At 45.0% G+C, this 14,445-nt stretch overlaps 1 protein-coding gene across 1 annotated transcript in view; it reads left to right on the top strand.

Moving 5' to 3' along the window:
• The window catches only part of Cacna1e (calcium voltage-gated channel subunit alpha1 E), a 452,501-nt gene that overhangs the window by 424,704 nt on the left and 13,352 nt on the right, over nt 1-14,445 (top strand). The window contains exons 37-41 of the mRNA XM_051186002.1: nt 1,264-1,355; nt 2,064-2,229; nt 6,818-6,945; nt 9,869-9,965; nt 13,853-13,958. Coding sequence (XP_051041959.1) covers nt 1,264-1,355; nt 2,064-2,229; nt 6,818-6,945; nt 9,869-9,965; nt 13,853-13,958 — 589 coding nt within the window. The remainder of the gene's footprint in view (nt 1-1,263; nt 1,356-2,063; nt 2,230-6,817; nt 6,946-9,868; nt 9,966-13,852; nt 13,959-14,445) is intronic.

The following is a 14,445-nucleotide window of genomic DNA, read 5'->3' as shown; positions in this document are numbered from 1 at the left end:
CACTGAGAACAAATTCCCAAAGCAGGTGTCAGTGGGAGTTGCTTGAGCAAAATAGCTGGGGGCAGAGATTGTTCCTCAATTGCACATTCTCCAAACTGTTAGGGGGAAATGTGTTCCATTTAGCATATATCAAATAAACTGAAGCATGCCAAATGCAGACTGGAAATAATCTCAGATGGCTAGGAAAGTGACCCTTGAAGTAGACAGCTGTACCTACACCGACTTGGATCAGTCCTGACCTCTGAAGCATGGGTGGAAAGAGAGAGTGTACCCTTCTCACTGGAGCATCTGGGAGTCATTATCTGAGTCTATCACCACATTCTGATGAAGACTGCTGGGTGTTGCCTCTTTTCACATAAATATCAGGGACCAAAGTCCAGCAACACATTAGCAGTTCTCTCTGTACTCTCTGTATACAGGACATCCTGTTTTTTTTTTTTTTTTTTTTTTTTTTTCTCTTCCCCCACTCCCTCCTTTCTTTTACTTTTCTTTCTTTCTGGAGCTCTGAACTAACACTAGGACTTCACATATATTTATGTTAGGGTTACATTTCTCCAGCCCTTTCTTTGCATATGTCCAATTATCCCTCATCCCTCCTACCACCTGGGCCTTGCTTTTAGCTTACATCTAAGTGATCTCTTTTGGTGAGATTTATGTTAGTTGGATGGTGTATGTATGTATACAGATGTATGTGTATTCATTTCTATTGGCTATAGATTAACATAAAAAACTTCTGAGACTTGGATCTCTTAAAAACACATACCTAAGTAATGTTCAGTTATACCTCTAGGATCTGATCTGCTTGCATATTGAAAGACAACTTCTGCTCAAACCATAAATGGCATCTTTGGAAAAATACAGATATTCCCTTCATGAATAACAAAGATGGGAAAACTCTTCTCTGTCCTCTTTTGGTGGATTGCATGGGCACCATGGAACTAAGAAGAGTCTCCAACTTAGGCATAGGAGAAACTGTGTTTATGTAGAATGACTTTAAAAGGTTTGCATTCTATCTACTGCTTGGACATTGCTAGCATTAGTCTCCTTTACTGTACAGGAGCACTGGGGAAGGTATTTAGTCTCCATGTCAGGTCAAGAACATGGTGTCTGCCATCTCTCTCCCTCTGAGTTACCTATTTCAGAGACTGCCATCAAGAAGCCCTACATGTAGCTTTACCTACTTTGCCTGTGTATCCAATGGCTATATGCTGAACATGTGACACAGCTCAATACTGCTCATTGACTTCTGTTTTCTCCACCAAGGTATTTGGAAACATAAAACTAGATGAGGAGAGCCACATCAACCGGCACAACAACTTCCGGAGTTTCTTTGGGTCCCTCATGCTGCTCTTCAGGTATCTGGATGAACGACTGTCCAAGCTGAAGATCTCATAGTCTTCGTGGGGAGAAACATCCAGAGGGAGGAAGTTGACTGGCCTCTTTGACTCTTAATTCTGCCCTGACAATCCTATTCGGATATGCAGTGGAAGGAGACCATGCCTTAACTGGCTTTGCCATGATTTAGAAATGACATCAATGTCTTTAACTCAGTAGTTAATTTGTACATTTCAACTTGTCTTCCTGGATTCTGGGAGGGGAGAGGCACATAGCTTCTGATGGGAGCAATTTCAGACCTAGAACCTTGAGTGGCTGAATTGGAGTTCTACTACTATCTCACTCTTCTCAGATTAGACCCTCAATATATGGGGAAGTAGATGGGGAGGAAGAACAAGAGAGGGGCCTTGTTGGCATTCTTCATCTCTCCATGGAAAATACTAAAAGGGCCCACAGGGTTAAGAAGGAAGCCCAGCCAGGTGATGGTGGCATGCACCTTTAATCCAAGCATTTGGGAGACAGAGGCAGGTGGAACTCGGTGAGTTCAAGACCAGCCTGATCTACAAGAGTTAGTTCCAGGACAGGCTTCAAAGCTACACAGAGCAATCCTGTCTCAAAAACACAAAAATCCCAGATCAGAAGTCCATAGATCCTATGTATGAGTGGCAATGAGGCCAAGGGATGGAACATGAAGACTTCTTCTAACAAAGATGGCTTTTTGTTCTCAGGAGTGCTACGGGGGAGGCTTGGCAGGAGATAATGCTGTCCTGTCTCGGCGAGAAGGGCTGTGAGCCTGATACCACTGCACCCTCGGGGCAGAACGAGAGTGAGCGCTGTGGCACTGACCTGGCCTACGTTTACTTTGTCTCCTTCATCTTCTTCTGCTCTTTCCTGGTGAGCAAAAGTGTGTCCTCCTCATTTGAAGTGTGCCTGGCCCTCCTGATAAATGGGAGGGAGGGGGGTCCCTGCAGTGTCTGCGAATGTTCTCCTCTGCCCCTCTCCCTTCCTGTACTTCTGCCCCTCACAAACACACACTCCAAGCTGTGGAAGGGTTCGATCATTGCCCTTGGAGTCAAGGTGCTGCTCAGAATCTGTGGGGTGACTCATTGGTTAAGATCTTTGCTGTTTCAAGGGGAAAATCCTTGTGAGACAAGATGAGAACTTAAATGTAAGAACAGAGCACCGGGGATACCGTGCCTTTTTGTCTAGTTTATTTACTAGCAAAGGCTTATATCTGTTTGGGAGGCTTTGTTTCTAACTGCTCATGGAATGGGACCTTGGAAATGTAAGCTTATAGGGTTAATATTAGGCAAATGATGATCACACACAGTGTGACTGTGATGCCATTGAGTTGGATGGCAGCTGGCAAGGTTTATGGTGTGAAAACACGATTACTTGGGGTGTTAGTGAATATGAACAGTATATGTAGAACATTCCCACTCTGGGAAGTGGCTAGAGGCCCGAAATGCCCTCCTAGCTCTTTCTTTGGGAGAAAGCATCCAGAAGTGTCTCCCCTGCCCATCAGATTAGCAGTGATATATGGAATAAATACATAAGGTGGTACCAGATCAATAAGAAGGTTACTGTGGTCCTTCTGGCCTCCCTTATGTCCCTCAGCTTCCCTGCAAATGCCATTGGCTGTATAAAGCAATTGAAACAAAGATAATGCTGCTGCTCCAAAGTGGTCAATTCCACAGCTGGACATTGGAGAGTAACTTAACTGTCTCAAGCCTGGGCATTTCTATCTTTAAGACAATCTGACAATTCAGCTTGCCAGTGTTAGCAAGGAACCTGCAGAAAACCTGTTATGCCTGACACATAGGTTAACGTATAGAGTGAACCAACTGGAGGCTTGGGGAAGCCCCCTTTTTGGCTTTGCCTTTGTTGCCATATAGCCTTGGCTGAGACATTTTCCCTTGTATGGCCTCTTTCAAATGATATAAACATGTCTTGAGAGGGCTGGAGAAATGGCTCAGTGGGTAATGGCATTTGCCGTGCAAGCATGAGAATCTGAGATTAGATTCCCAGAACCCATGTAAGAAGCTGGGTGTGACTGCACAGGCACCAGTACCGTGTGAGGAGCAGACAGGGCGTCACCAGCCTAGCTCCATGTTCAGTGAGAAACCCTGTCTCAAAGGAGTAAGACAAGAGTGATAGAGCAAAGCACTCAGTGTCCTGCTCGGGCCTCCATGTGTGTACCATCCATATACTCACCATGTGCATGTACGTACACAAGCAACTCACACTTGACTCCACAGCAGTACTATATGCACAGTGAGATAATGCATATATTTTAATATACGTGTTTTCTGTGGGTATGAGACATTTTCCAGTGAAAAAGAACACAGACACCATTTGCAAATCTGAAAGCACAATGTATAATGAAAATAACTGATAGGAACCTTAAGTTTATGCATTCACACCCTCAACCCATTTTTTATCAAATAGCTACTAAGGACTGGTATTCACCTAGACACTGTGGCAGAACTGTTAATGAGGCACAGTCTCCTTGTGGCTCCCAGTAGATAAGTAATCAGGACACAGGGCATTAATACTTATTGATAAAAAGACAAACTGGAAACAGAGAGAGGGGCACACAGATTTCTCAATTTTATCTCATATAGTTTAAGTGTTTGATGCTAAATATTTAAAAGAAACCAGAGATAAAACTGGAAAATTAATTGGAGGCTGTAATGGTACTTTTAGAATCTTGAGCTGGAGGGTGCTACATAATTCACATTAATGTTATTTTTAATGAGGCTATATTCAGTGTGAGATGACCTGCCTTCAAGTCTCAGCCCTACAGAGGACCAACTTTGTGACCTTGGGCAAGTCACACACTCTTCAGTTCAAACCAACTGCTCGGCAGAGATTTCTAATGCCCTTTTAATGTGCCAGGCCATGTGCTGGTTGCTAACAATACAGTTATAAATCAGAGATTTTCTCAAAGAGCTAATGGTAATTAAAACTTGGTCACAAAAGGATAAAACAAACAATAATTGTTAATGCATACAGCATACTGTTATAAAGGCTGGCAAATATGAACCAGTAGCAATGTTAATAGTTATTATGAACACTGATAATAAGTCCCTGGAAGGAGTGTGAAAAAAATGTATAGATACACAGAAAACATTCACAATCCAGGAAGTAGTTGAATAATTCGCTATGGCTCATATCTCAGTGGCAGAGAGGCCTGTGTTGGGTTCAGCTGTATGAAACAGTTCTCAGACAATATCAACTTAACCAGGGGGGATGTTGCTTTCATGGCAGTGAAGTCTGGAGGAAGCTGTCTGCTTGTTATGATGGCCTGATACTGCCTCATTCCTGTAACATCTAAGGAATGTCCTTGACCATAATGCTAAGACAAGTTAATTACCAGTCTTCCATTTGTATCACAGGCAAAGGTAAAGATAAAGAGGGATTTGTGGCTATTAGGAAATATCTAGCCCTCTCCATATTGCAAAGACTATTGCAATTGTAGCTCCTGTAGACTTTCTCTGTCCTGGGTACCTTGCCTACATGTCTCGCAAGCCCATGAACCCTGCCACTTAACCTAGGAAATCTATACCAGAGACTTCTATTTACTCATCTCCACAATGAATTGTTCTTTTGGGTAGGAATCTTGAATTTTAAGTGAAAGAAAGCCCAGCTAAATACAGCCTAAACAAAATGAGGTACCTCCCACTGTCGTGTCCTGGGGCAAGACAGGCTTAAGCAAGCCTTGATAGGGGGCTCAGATGACATCACTAGGACAATTCATTTTCCTTTTTCAGCTTTCTCATAAATCCTTTTGCCCTTGTGAGCTTCTTCCTGAAATGCCCATCTGATGGCTACCAGGCATCTGTAGCATTAACTGTAGACATTTTATCTTCTCATGTCCAAGAATAACAGAGAGAGGTTATTCTTTTACCCAATGCCCTTTAAGTGGCTTTTGTTAAATCCTTACTCATTGTGAGCTAAGGAAATGCAGGAATCCATGGCTGGGTGATGCTTAGGTCACAAGATAATGCCCCATTAGACTCCAGTAATAGGGACAGGCAAGGGCCTGTAGTAGAAATAATATAATCAATGGCACCTTAGGAACACAGGAGAATTGATGACTCTGGTCAATTCCTGTCTTTATTCCTGTCCTTGTGAAATGGTTTGGCCCAGGAATGAACCATTCTCTCAACCTCGTCTCCACCCTACATTCTATACCATTACCAAGGTTATTTCTAAAGACAAATATCTCTTGGTGACTCTGTTTAATCACCATTAGCAGTTCCTGCTGCCTACACAAGTCCAGACTACAGATCAGCAGACCCTATAGCCCATGGGCCAATTTGATTTGCCATCTGGTTTTGTATGGTCTATGAACTATGGTATTTTTACATTCCTAAACAAGGGAGAGACAAAAGATGGGTAATATTGTCATGGCGTGTGGAAATTATATGAAATTCAAATTTCCAAATCTATAAACGAAGCTTCCTTGGAACAACAACAAGCTATGCTTGTTGATATTTCTAATGTCTGTGGCTATTTGGGTGTTGAAATGCCAGAGCTGACTAGCTCAAACACCATATAAGAATGTCTGACTAGTTGGCTAGTCTTGATTTAAACTGTAGCTAAATGATGCTTCTATGATCTGGCATTTGGCCCTGTATGTTCTACTCTCCTTACAGACCCCTAGAATATCCCTGCTCCTAGATATGTCCGTGCACATTCTTGCTGTCTCCTCTGCCTGAGGCACTGTGTCTGTGCTTGTGCATGATCTAGTGAATATGATTTGCTCCATCATCCTTCAGTTCAAGAATCAAATGACTTTCCCAGGTTTCTTTAGCCACCAGAAATGGCTTTTATACACTGTTCTGTCTCTGCTGTCACTTGCATGCACTGCTTTCATGGCTGTGATAATTTGTAACTTTTTTCTGTTTCCAATATATTGCTGTCTTTTCTAAACACTATTTAAGAGTATTCCTATAACAAGGTCTAGTGAAGGCCTACTGTGCTAGGCATGGGGATGTATCTCTGGACTAGCACTTTGTAATCTCATATCCTAGCACCTGAGTCAGTGTGTTTGGCACGCACTGGGCACATAGTGAAGAATGGCTAAACAAGCATAGGGGATAGCAAACCCATGAACAGCGAGCTTCACGTGGTCTTTGTTTCCAGGGCTCTCTCTCACAGTACTCTTTTAGGCTCTTTTTGTGAAGTAGCATGAGGGATGGAAGCTGGAGAAGGAATGTTGCTATCTGGCCTTGACTGCCTCTAGCCTTTAATACACTGAAACCACTATTCCCTGTGCTTCCACAAGAACAATTAAATAAATCAAACAGCTAATAAAAGTGAATGGAGTATTGTGCAAATGAGAATTGGCATTAAAAAAGTGAACTAATAATGCCTACACAATGAAATGTGTAGTGTGAATAATGAAAATAAGTTGCATTTGGCAAGATCTCTTAGCTGTATCTAGTTTCCCCTAACTTTTCTCCTTGCCCTTCAGATGCTCAACCTGTTCGTGGCTGTCATCATGGACAACTTTGAGTACCTGACTCGAGATTCCTCTATCCTGGGGCCTCACCACTTGGATGAGTTTGTCCGTGTCTGGGCAGAGTATGACAGAGCAGCATGGTGCGTAGGCCTCTAGGCCACCTAGAGATCAGGGGGTCTTCTGGATTGGGGTCACTCAAATACTTGCCCATTATGAAAGGGAAGGAAACACCTCTTGGTTGTAGCTCACGGAAGAACCACTGGTATCAAGCCATTCGCCACAGTCTTTTTCTTCCTGGGCTTCCTGTATCCCTACTTTCCTTCTGTGGCAAGCTGTACCTTTGCCAATCTCCTTATACCTCAGATTGACTTCACAACCAGGGGAGCGTCTCACCTCCTCTTTTTCTAGCTATGAGTTAGCAGAGGCTGAGACGGGGGGTTCTGGGCCAGTGGGACATATCTGGCCACCACGGTTAGTGACACTGGAGCTTCTCCTCCTCATTCCTCTTAATAGATATAGATGAATAAAACTATGATAATTACATTTCATATAATCAAACAAGTGGTCCTTCTAAGTGTTACCCTGTACACTTGTGAGGTTCTGTCACATGGGACTGAGTTAAATGGCAGGAGCTGGCAGGACTGACTTCTTTGCTGTCCTTCACTGTCTAGCAGTTCTAATGTGACATGGCATCTAAACTTCAGAGCAGGGGTCAGCAAATCCCCACCTGTCAATTAAGTTTGCCTCACTGCTTTTACAAATACGGTTGTTATAAAGGCACAGTTACAGCCATTCATTTTATCTATCATCTGTGGCTGTTCTTGCCCTATAGGGAATAATGGTAATAAAGGTGGTATGGTCCTCCAGCTCAAAATGTTTACTATTAAAGAATTGTTAAAAACTTCACTGATAAACAAGTCTCCTGACCCCTGCTTCAGGAAAAAAGACAGTGTTCCAGCCCTTGCTGTTGAGGACAGGAAGTAGTCTATGAATGAAAAGCATCACTGGCCTGGCCAGGTCAACTTAGCTTCTGGGTCTTCACTCACCATTCTACCCATTCTGGTCCCCCTCTGAAAACACTCCAGGAAATGCCATCCTTCCCAGGAGTGGACCATGTTGCTTCCACCTGACTTTCCCTTCATAGTGTGAGCTACTGACCTGTGAAGCTGTTAAGCCTGAGTTAACTGTTTTCAGGGTGGATGGGTGAATTGCGATTCCTTTCCCCTGTGTAATAGTAAGCCGGGGCACAGAGTTATATAAACCCCTTCCTGTTACAGTGGTCAAACTCTAGATTTTCCTTGCTGAACTCAGTCTCCAGCACAGGGTAACCTACAGTATCTTGGAGGAAAATGATGCTAGGACTGAAACTTATCCATTCCCTCACTTTGGACAAATCATGTAACCATCTATCAAGTGATGGCGATGACGCCTACCTAACCTGGAGTGTGTTTGTGATCATGTTATTATATCATGCACTCTATTGTTTGGGAAACTGACAAGTGGTATGTGAATGCAATGTGGAAAAAGGAGATTCACCACAGATAAAGCATGGCTGGTTTGATGTTGGATGTCTAGTCACTCACCTGACTGAAAAGACACTATCTGCTTTCAAAGGAGGGCACAGCTCATCCAGCCTCACTGAGGTATCCCTGAATCACGGACCCATGGCTTCCAAATGCCAAGCGTGTTAAAGATGTTCCTTCTTTGTTTCAGCTACTGAGAAGAAGTTCCAACAGGACTAATCGTAAGATTTAGTCATGTGAACTTAACAAAAAGACAAAGAGAAACCCCTTCTGTCATTTTGAATGTCTAGAGAAGTAATACTTGTTCTGGTTACAACTTAATTGGCTTCCTTGGTAGAACAAGATTGTTGAGAAGAAATCAATGAAAGTACATGAGAACTGGCAACAGGTTGTAGAGAACATTAGTCTATTGTCACTTATAAGCTCCCTGATTACTACTCTGAGAAGCACAAATAAATTGACACATGGTTACCTTACATTCTTTTAAGGATAAGACAGTAGGGCATACTGGTGAGCTACAGTCTAGAAGAATTCAGAAGAAATCAGCATCAAGTCAGGAAAAGGCTAGAAAGGGTGAAGCTGGAGAAAATATTAGCTTGCTATAGCTGCTCCAAAGGATGCTCAGATGGAGATAATGTGCTCATAGTTTCTGTGGAAAACTCTGACCTGGTCCAAGCTGTGACTTCAGATCCCACCATGGCTCCCTTGTTTGATCCCTCACAGGGAGGTGTTTTAACCACCGAGAATTAATCTGCTGTCAATTTTGCCCTTTCCAATGAGAAGCCAGAAGGCTCTAGAAGACTCCTGGAAGACAAGGCCATCAAACAAAGGTCACAGTATTCCTGGAATCCTGCAGGATCAAATCTAGATCTTGAGTAGTGGATATGGAGCTGCAGAGGAATGTTTCTGGGGCTTTCTCCCACATTGCTCTGTGGACATGGATCCCAGCAGGCTCCTGTGGAATGGAGCAGAGCTTACCCAAGCTGAACTCAGGATAATCTGTTACACAGAGAACCAAAGCCTTTTCAAATTCTCACATGGCAACATTGTCTCTTGCTAAAGAGCCTAGTGGGAAATCTGTCTCTCACAGTCTACAGAAAAATGCTGAATGTCCCCAACATGTGGTCGTGACTGATTATAATCAGTATGGGTGTGACAGCAAAGAGTTCTGTAGTCCACATGTGGGCAACCTGACACCTCTCTGGACAATGGTCAGAAACACACTGGCTATCTTTTTGCACTTAGAATCCTAGCTAGGGCTGGGGCTACTCAGGCAAGATGTGAGCCACATAGGTTATTTCTGGGCACTGGAGGCATTAGGTAGTTCTTTTTCAAATAGATGGACTTTAATTTCCCATGAAATTGGGACAGTAGTTTGGCAAGGCAATGGTTCTTTGGGGCTTATTGTTCTTGTCTAAATCTTGCAAACACCAACAAACTACTCATACCTCTTTTGGGCAGTCCCTTCAGGGAGAAGCCATCATTTCATCCCCACCCTCTTCTGAGTATCTTATTAACCCACCTGTGCTTCTTTTTACAGCGGCAGGATCCCGTATAAGGATATGTACAAATTAGTGCGGGTGATCTCACCTCCTCTGGGCCTGGGAGAGAACTGCCCCTACAGGGTGGCTTGCAAGGTTTGCCTCCCAGTCCTCAGCCATGACCTGCAGTGGGATGCAGCATCTAACCCTCTCCGCCCTCTGCTCCACCACCACTGCGCCTCATGAGGGAACCTTCATGTTGCTTTTGTTTGAGTTTAAAGAGGCCCAAACCCTCCCAGAGCCGGCAGCTGCTATGTGGGAAGAAGGGCACACTTTGTGGTGAAGGCAGGAGACTCAAAGACAATGCAAAGGCCACTATAGTTTTTTCACACACATACCCTTATGCATGCGAACACACTCATACACACACCCCAGTTTATCTTAGCCTGTATCTCTTACCAAAGGACCTCTCCCTTCTCCTCCCAAATGCAGAAATTCTTTATTCAAGCAAAGAGTTCTGGTTTCCCTGAACTGGAGCTTCACTTTCATTAAACTACACAAGCCAAATGTAAGTCTAGCCATCCTTACCCTTACCATGCCTCACAGATCCTGGGTGTTTTTTCCAGGGTCGACAGTAGAAGCTATAGGACAGAGAGGAAGAGGCAACAGAGAATGGGGACAATGGGAGACAGTACTCTAAAAAAGCACGGATATGAGGGTCCTTACAGAATTTCACAGCATAAGAGTCTAAAATGACCTCAGCAGACACCGAAGGACCTTGAACAGATTACTTGCCATAGGTTCCTGCCAGACACACTTGTAAAGGGCCTACTATAATTTTCAGGTCACTACTTGTTGGCTAGACCATAAGTTCAAAGATACAAGTTTGATCTCTGCCATACCCTGGATACTCAGTATCCTAGCCACTCTACCAATCCCAAGACCGCTAGATAAGGAGCCTGCTTCAGGTGCTGTAGGAGGAAAGCAAAGCACTGCTCCGGCAGTGGGAGAAGACACAGGCTCAGGAAGGATGTCTACCTAGTTGATGGATGGAGCGGATTTGGGATGGTGACACTGATGCTGAGACTCTTTAAACTCCACCCTAGAAAAACCTACAGCCGCATGTGGGAGAGCTGGGGAGGGTAGCATGGCATGCAAGATGCTCTTCCTCCTCCTGGTTTTGTTTCTCCTGTCCCCAGCATGCCATCAACCCTGGTGCATGCTGGGGAATAAAGAGCACTCTTGTTCACAGAGCCAGGTGGAAGCAACAGGGCCGACTTTCTGACCAGCCACCTCAGGCCACCACTTTCAACGCAAGCCGCCGCCTCCCGCTGCACACACACCCACCACACAGGGGGGGATACACGACGTTCTGCCTGTGGGTTCAGGGCAGGGGACGGGCCTGACTTCTGGGCCAGCATCCCAGCCCCAGTAGGGGCCAGAAATTCCCACCCACGGCTGGAGCACCGTCTATCCGGTTTATACCGCTCATGCACAGCCCTGGGAATCGAAGAACATGTTTGTGTTACTTTGGGGGTAGATGCAGTGAACTACGAAGCCAGTGCAGCATGAACCAAGGAGGAGAAAGTGAGCCCCCCACCCCCACCCTAATCAGCACCTTCTGACAGTGTCAGAGGGACCAGAGGTTGTGACTAGCGTTCCCGGGTCTGTGTGGGGCGTGATATAAATCTGCACCAGGACGGAGTCACTTGTATGAGTTGCCTTGATTAACAGGTTTCCTGTTCTTTTCCTGTTTGTCCATTTGTTTTGTTTTTCTTCTGTTTCCTGTATTAATTTGTTTTGGCTCTCTGGGAATGCTGTTCCTCTCTCCTACCTGCATCCTCCCCTCCACCAACCACTTTTTCCTCTCCCTGCCGCCCCTCCTGCCCTGCCCATCTCCTACTCCCACTTCCCACCCCCATGCGCAGTGGCCGCATCCATTACACTGAGATGTATGAAATGCTGACTCTCATGTCACCACCGCTAGGCCTCGGCAAGAGATGTCCCTCCAAGGTGGCCTATAAGGTAGACAACCCCTTCCTTTGTTCTGGGCTAGAGACCAACAGAAAATGGGATCCAGTTGTGGGAGGACAGAATATGGGAGGAAGCTGGGTTGGGGAGGTGGAGCTGGGAATAAAGGATTAAAGAGTCAGGAAGGGTCATGAAGATGGAGTCATAAAGGATACAGGAGTGTTTCTAGTGCTGTTCACCGTGGACCGTTGACTGTGCTACTGTGTTTCTACACGTGTATGGCTTCTTGTGAGTGGGCTACCAGAAAGGCGCTGCTAAGTGGTGTGTTTCCTTTTAAAGGAGGCAGAGTGGTGGCCAGGGAAATAGCTGGATGGGCAAACAGGAAGCCTATGTAACAAAAGAGCCAGTAAAGCTTACTGAGAAAGAAATGGCTTCACTCATATAAATTAGGGAGATAATGAACTATCCCAAAGGGATTGTTCCAGAAGAAAATTTTAGAAGGAAAACCCCTAACAAATATCCTCCCCCTGTGATGTAGGAATGAACAATGGCATAGCTTCTTTCTAGAGACAAACACAAAAGAGGAACAATACTTCTTCACTCTCATGACTAAAAGGAATGTAGCTCCCCCCACCATTGGCCAACTACCCAGTGCCCTTGAAGAGGGCAACGATGGACACAAGATGTGTTGATGTGTTCAGTATCAGCTTTGCCTTCTTAGCATGACCAAGGGGTGGGTAGATTCCTTGGGGTCATAGAGCAGCAGCCTCCACTGGGAGTCATTAGCATGCTCATAGCTTTGGGACCAGGAGTTTCCTTCACCTATCAGTAATAATTACTGTTAGCTCCCTTGTGTTGTCTAGACTGGCCAAGAACTCTGAAGCTTTTTAATTCCCCTAAGCATACATCCCAGTAATGTTACCACCTCTACAGAAGTAGGAGAGCTGAGACTCAGATACAAACAAGACAACCTTTACATACTGTGTGTCTGTGGAGTTGCTTTTTTTAGGCAAGATGATTCACCTGAGTACTAGAGCGTGTGCTCCAATCACTACCAACCTCTACTCCCAACCACTACCCACAGATGATGGTTCCACCATAGACCCTTCTGGTGCTCTCTCCAAATTGTATTTCTCCAGAGAATATCATACTGGAATGCAGTCCTTAGGAACCCTCCTCCAGTGATGATGGCCCCTTTTACACAGCACAGGGAAAATGGTATCTTTTCTGATATCCATAAGTACCACACTTGACTTTCTGGGATGAGGCTTGATAGAATGAATTGGGAGTGGAGTGGGAGGAGAGTTTTATAGAATTCTAAAAGCAAGATACTCTCTGGAAAGTGGATTTGGCCATTTCAGTTGGATCCCTTCCTCTGGGTGAGGGAAACAGGGCCTGCCCACTCTGCTCCTGCCTGTACCCCCTTCTCTCACTCTGTCTTCCCTGCTTTCCTCATCCGCCTTCCCCTAGAGCCTGTTTGCACTCTTCCCCGCGCCCCACCCATCCTGCTCCTCCTCAGCCGCTGGATACAAGTTGGACTTTCTGCATGTTCAGTCTTGTGCTGGCAAATCCCATCTTATAAAGACTCAAAAAGGGGGCACCAGGATCCATCTTTCAAGTTAGATAAACATGGCCGATTCTCTCCCTATCTTTCCATTGAGTTTGGCGTTGTTCATGGGCCAAGTAGAAAGCCAGAGCCCCCAGAGCAGGGAGTGGAGCCACCTCCCAGAGCTGACTGCCTTCCCTGGGCCCCTTCTTGAAGTCACTGCTCACCCTATGGGAGATAGTCCTAGCCCTCCCCATGGGAAGCGGCTCTGTAGAACGATTAGGGAACCCCCTTGCCTTGGAATTTGGCATCATTCTGTAGATGACATAGCAACAAATGAGCTTTGAGTGAGAAGTAGGGAGAACCAGCCTGGGGTGGGATGGGGAATCCTTGCCCTTCTTTTTTGTCTGTGCATTTGACCTCTGCACTTTGCTTCCTTTTTTTTTTTTTTTTTAAATTTTTAAACCAAGGTGTCTTTCGATATATTTGCTTTTTGCCTGCTCTTTCTCTTTTCTCTTTCACACAGAGGTTGGTCCTGATGAACATGCCAGTGGCTGAGGACATGACAGTCCACTTCACTTCCACACTTATGGCTCTGATCCGGACAGCTTTGGACATTAAAATTGCCAAAGGTCAGATTAGTAGGGGAGGGGAGACTATTACAAGCTGCGCAGCTGCTGTAGGATGAAGCCAGCTGAACTAGTCTAGCCAGCCATGTGCCCAGTAATGCAGTGACCTGATTTCACCTCTGACTCAGTGACTTTCAGGCTTGGCCTTTCTCTGGTAAAATAAATGATTTGATATTCCATGCCTGACATGTACTAGCATTCTAGAAATAATTATCTTTCCCATGGAGCATCTTTTCACGAAACTCTTGGGAAGCTTCTATAGCAGGTGCCAGCAGAGTGTCCACTCTGTCCGTTATGACTGCTAACTCAGTGGTCTGGGAGAGAAGCAGTCTATGACAGCTATAGGGACCTTTCAGTCTGCCTTCCCCTGCCTTTTTAAAAGTCAGATCGCTTAGACTGTGTAGTTAGGGTCAATGGAAGGGATGATGTGTATTGATGAGGCAGGAGTTCTCTTTATGGCTGCCTTCATTTCCCCTTCTGATGTATTGAG

This window comes from Phodopus roborovskii, unplaced genomic scaffold (genome assembly GCF_943737965.1).
Source record: "Phodopus roborovskii unplaced genomic scaffold, PHOROB, whole genome shotgun sequence".
Taxonomy (NCBI): domain Eukaryota; kingdom Metazoa; phylum Chordata; class Mammalia; order Rodentia; family Cricetidae; genus Phodopus; species Phodopus roborovskii.
Note: the sequence above shows the minus strand (reverse complement) of the source record. Positions and strands in the feature narration are given on the sequence as shown.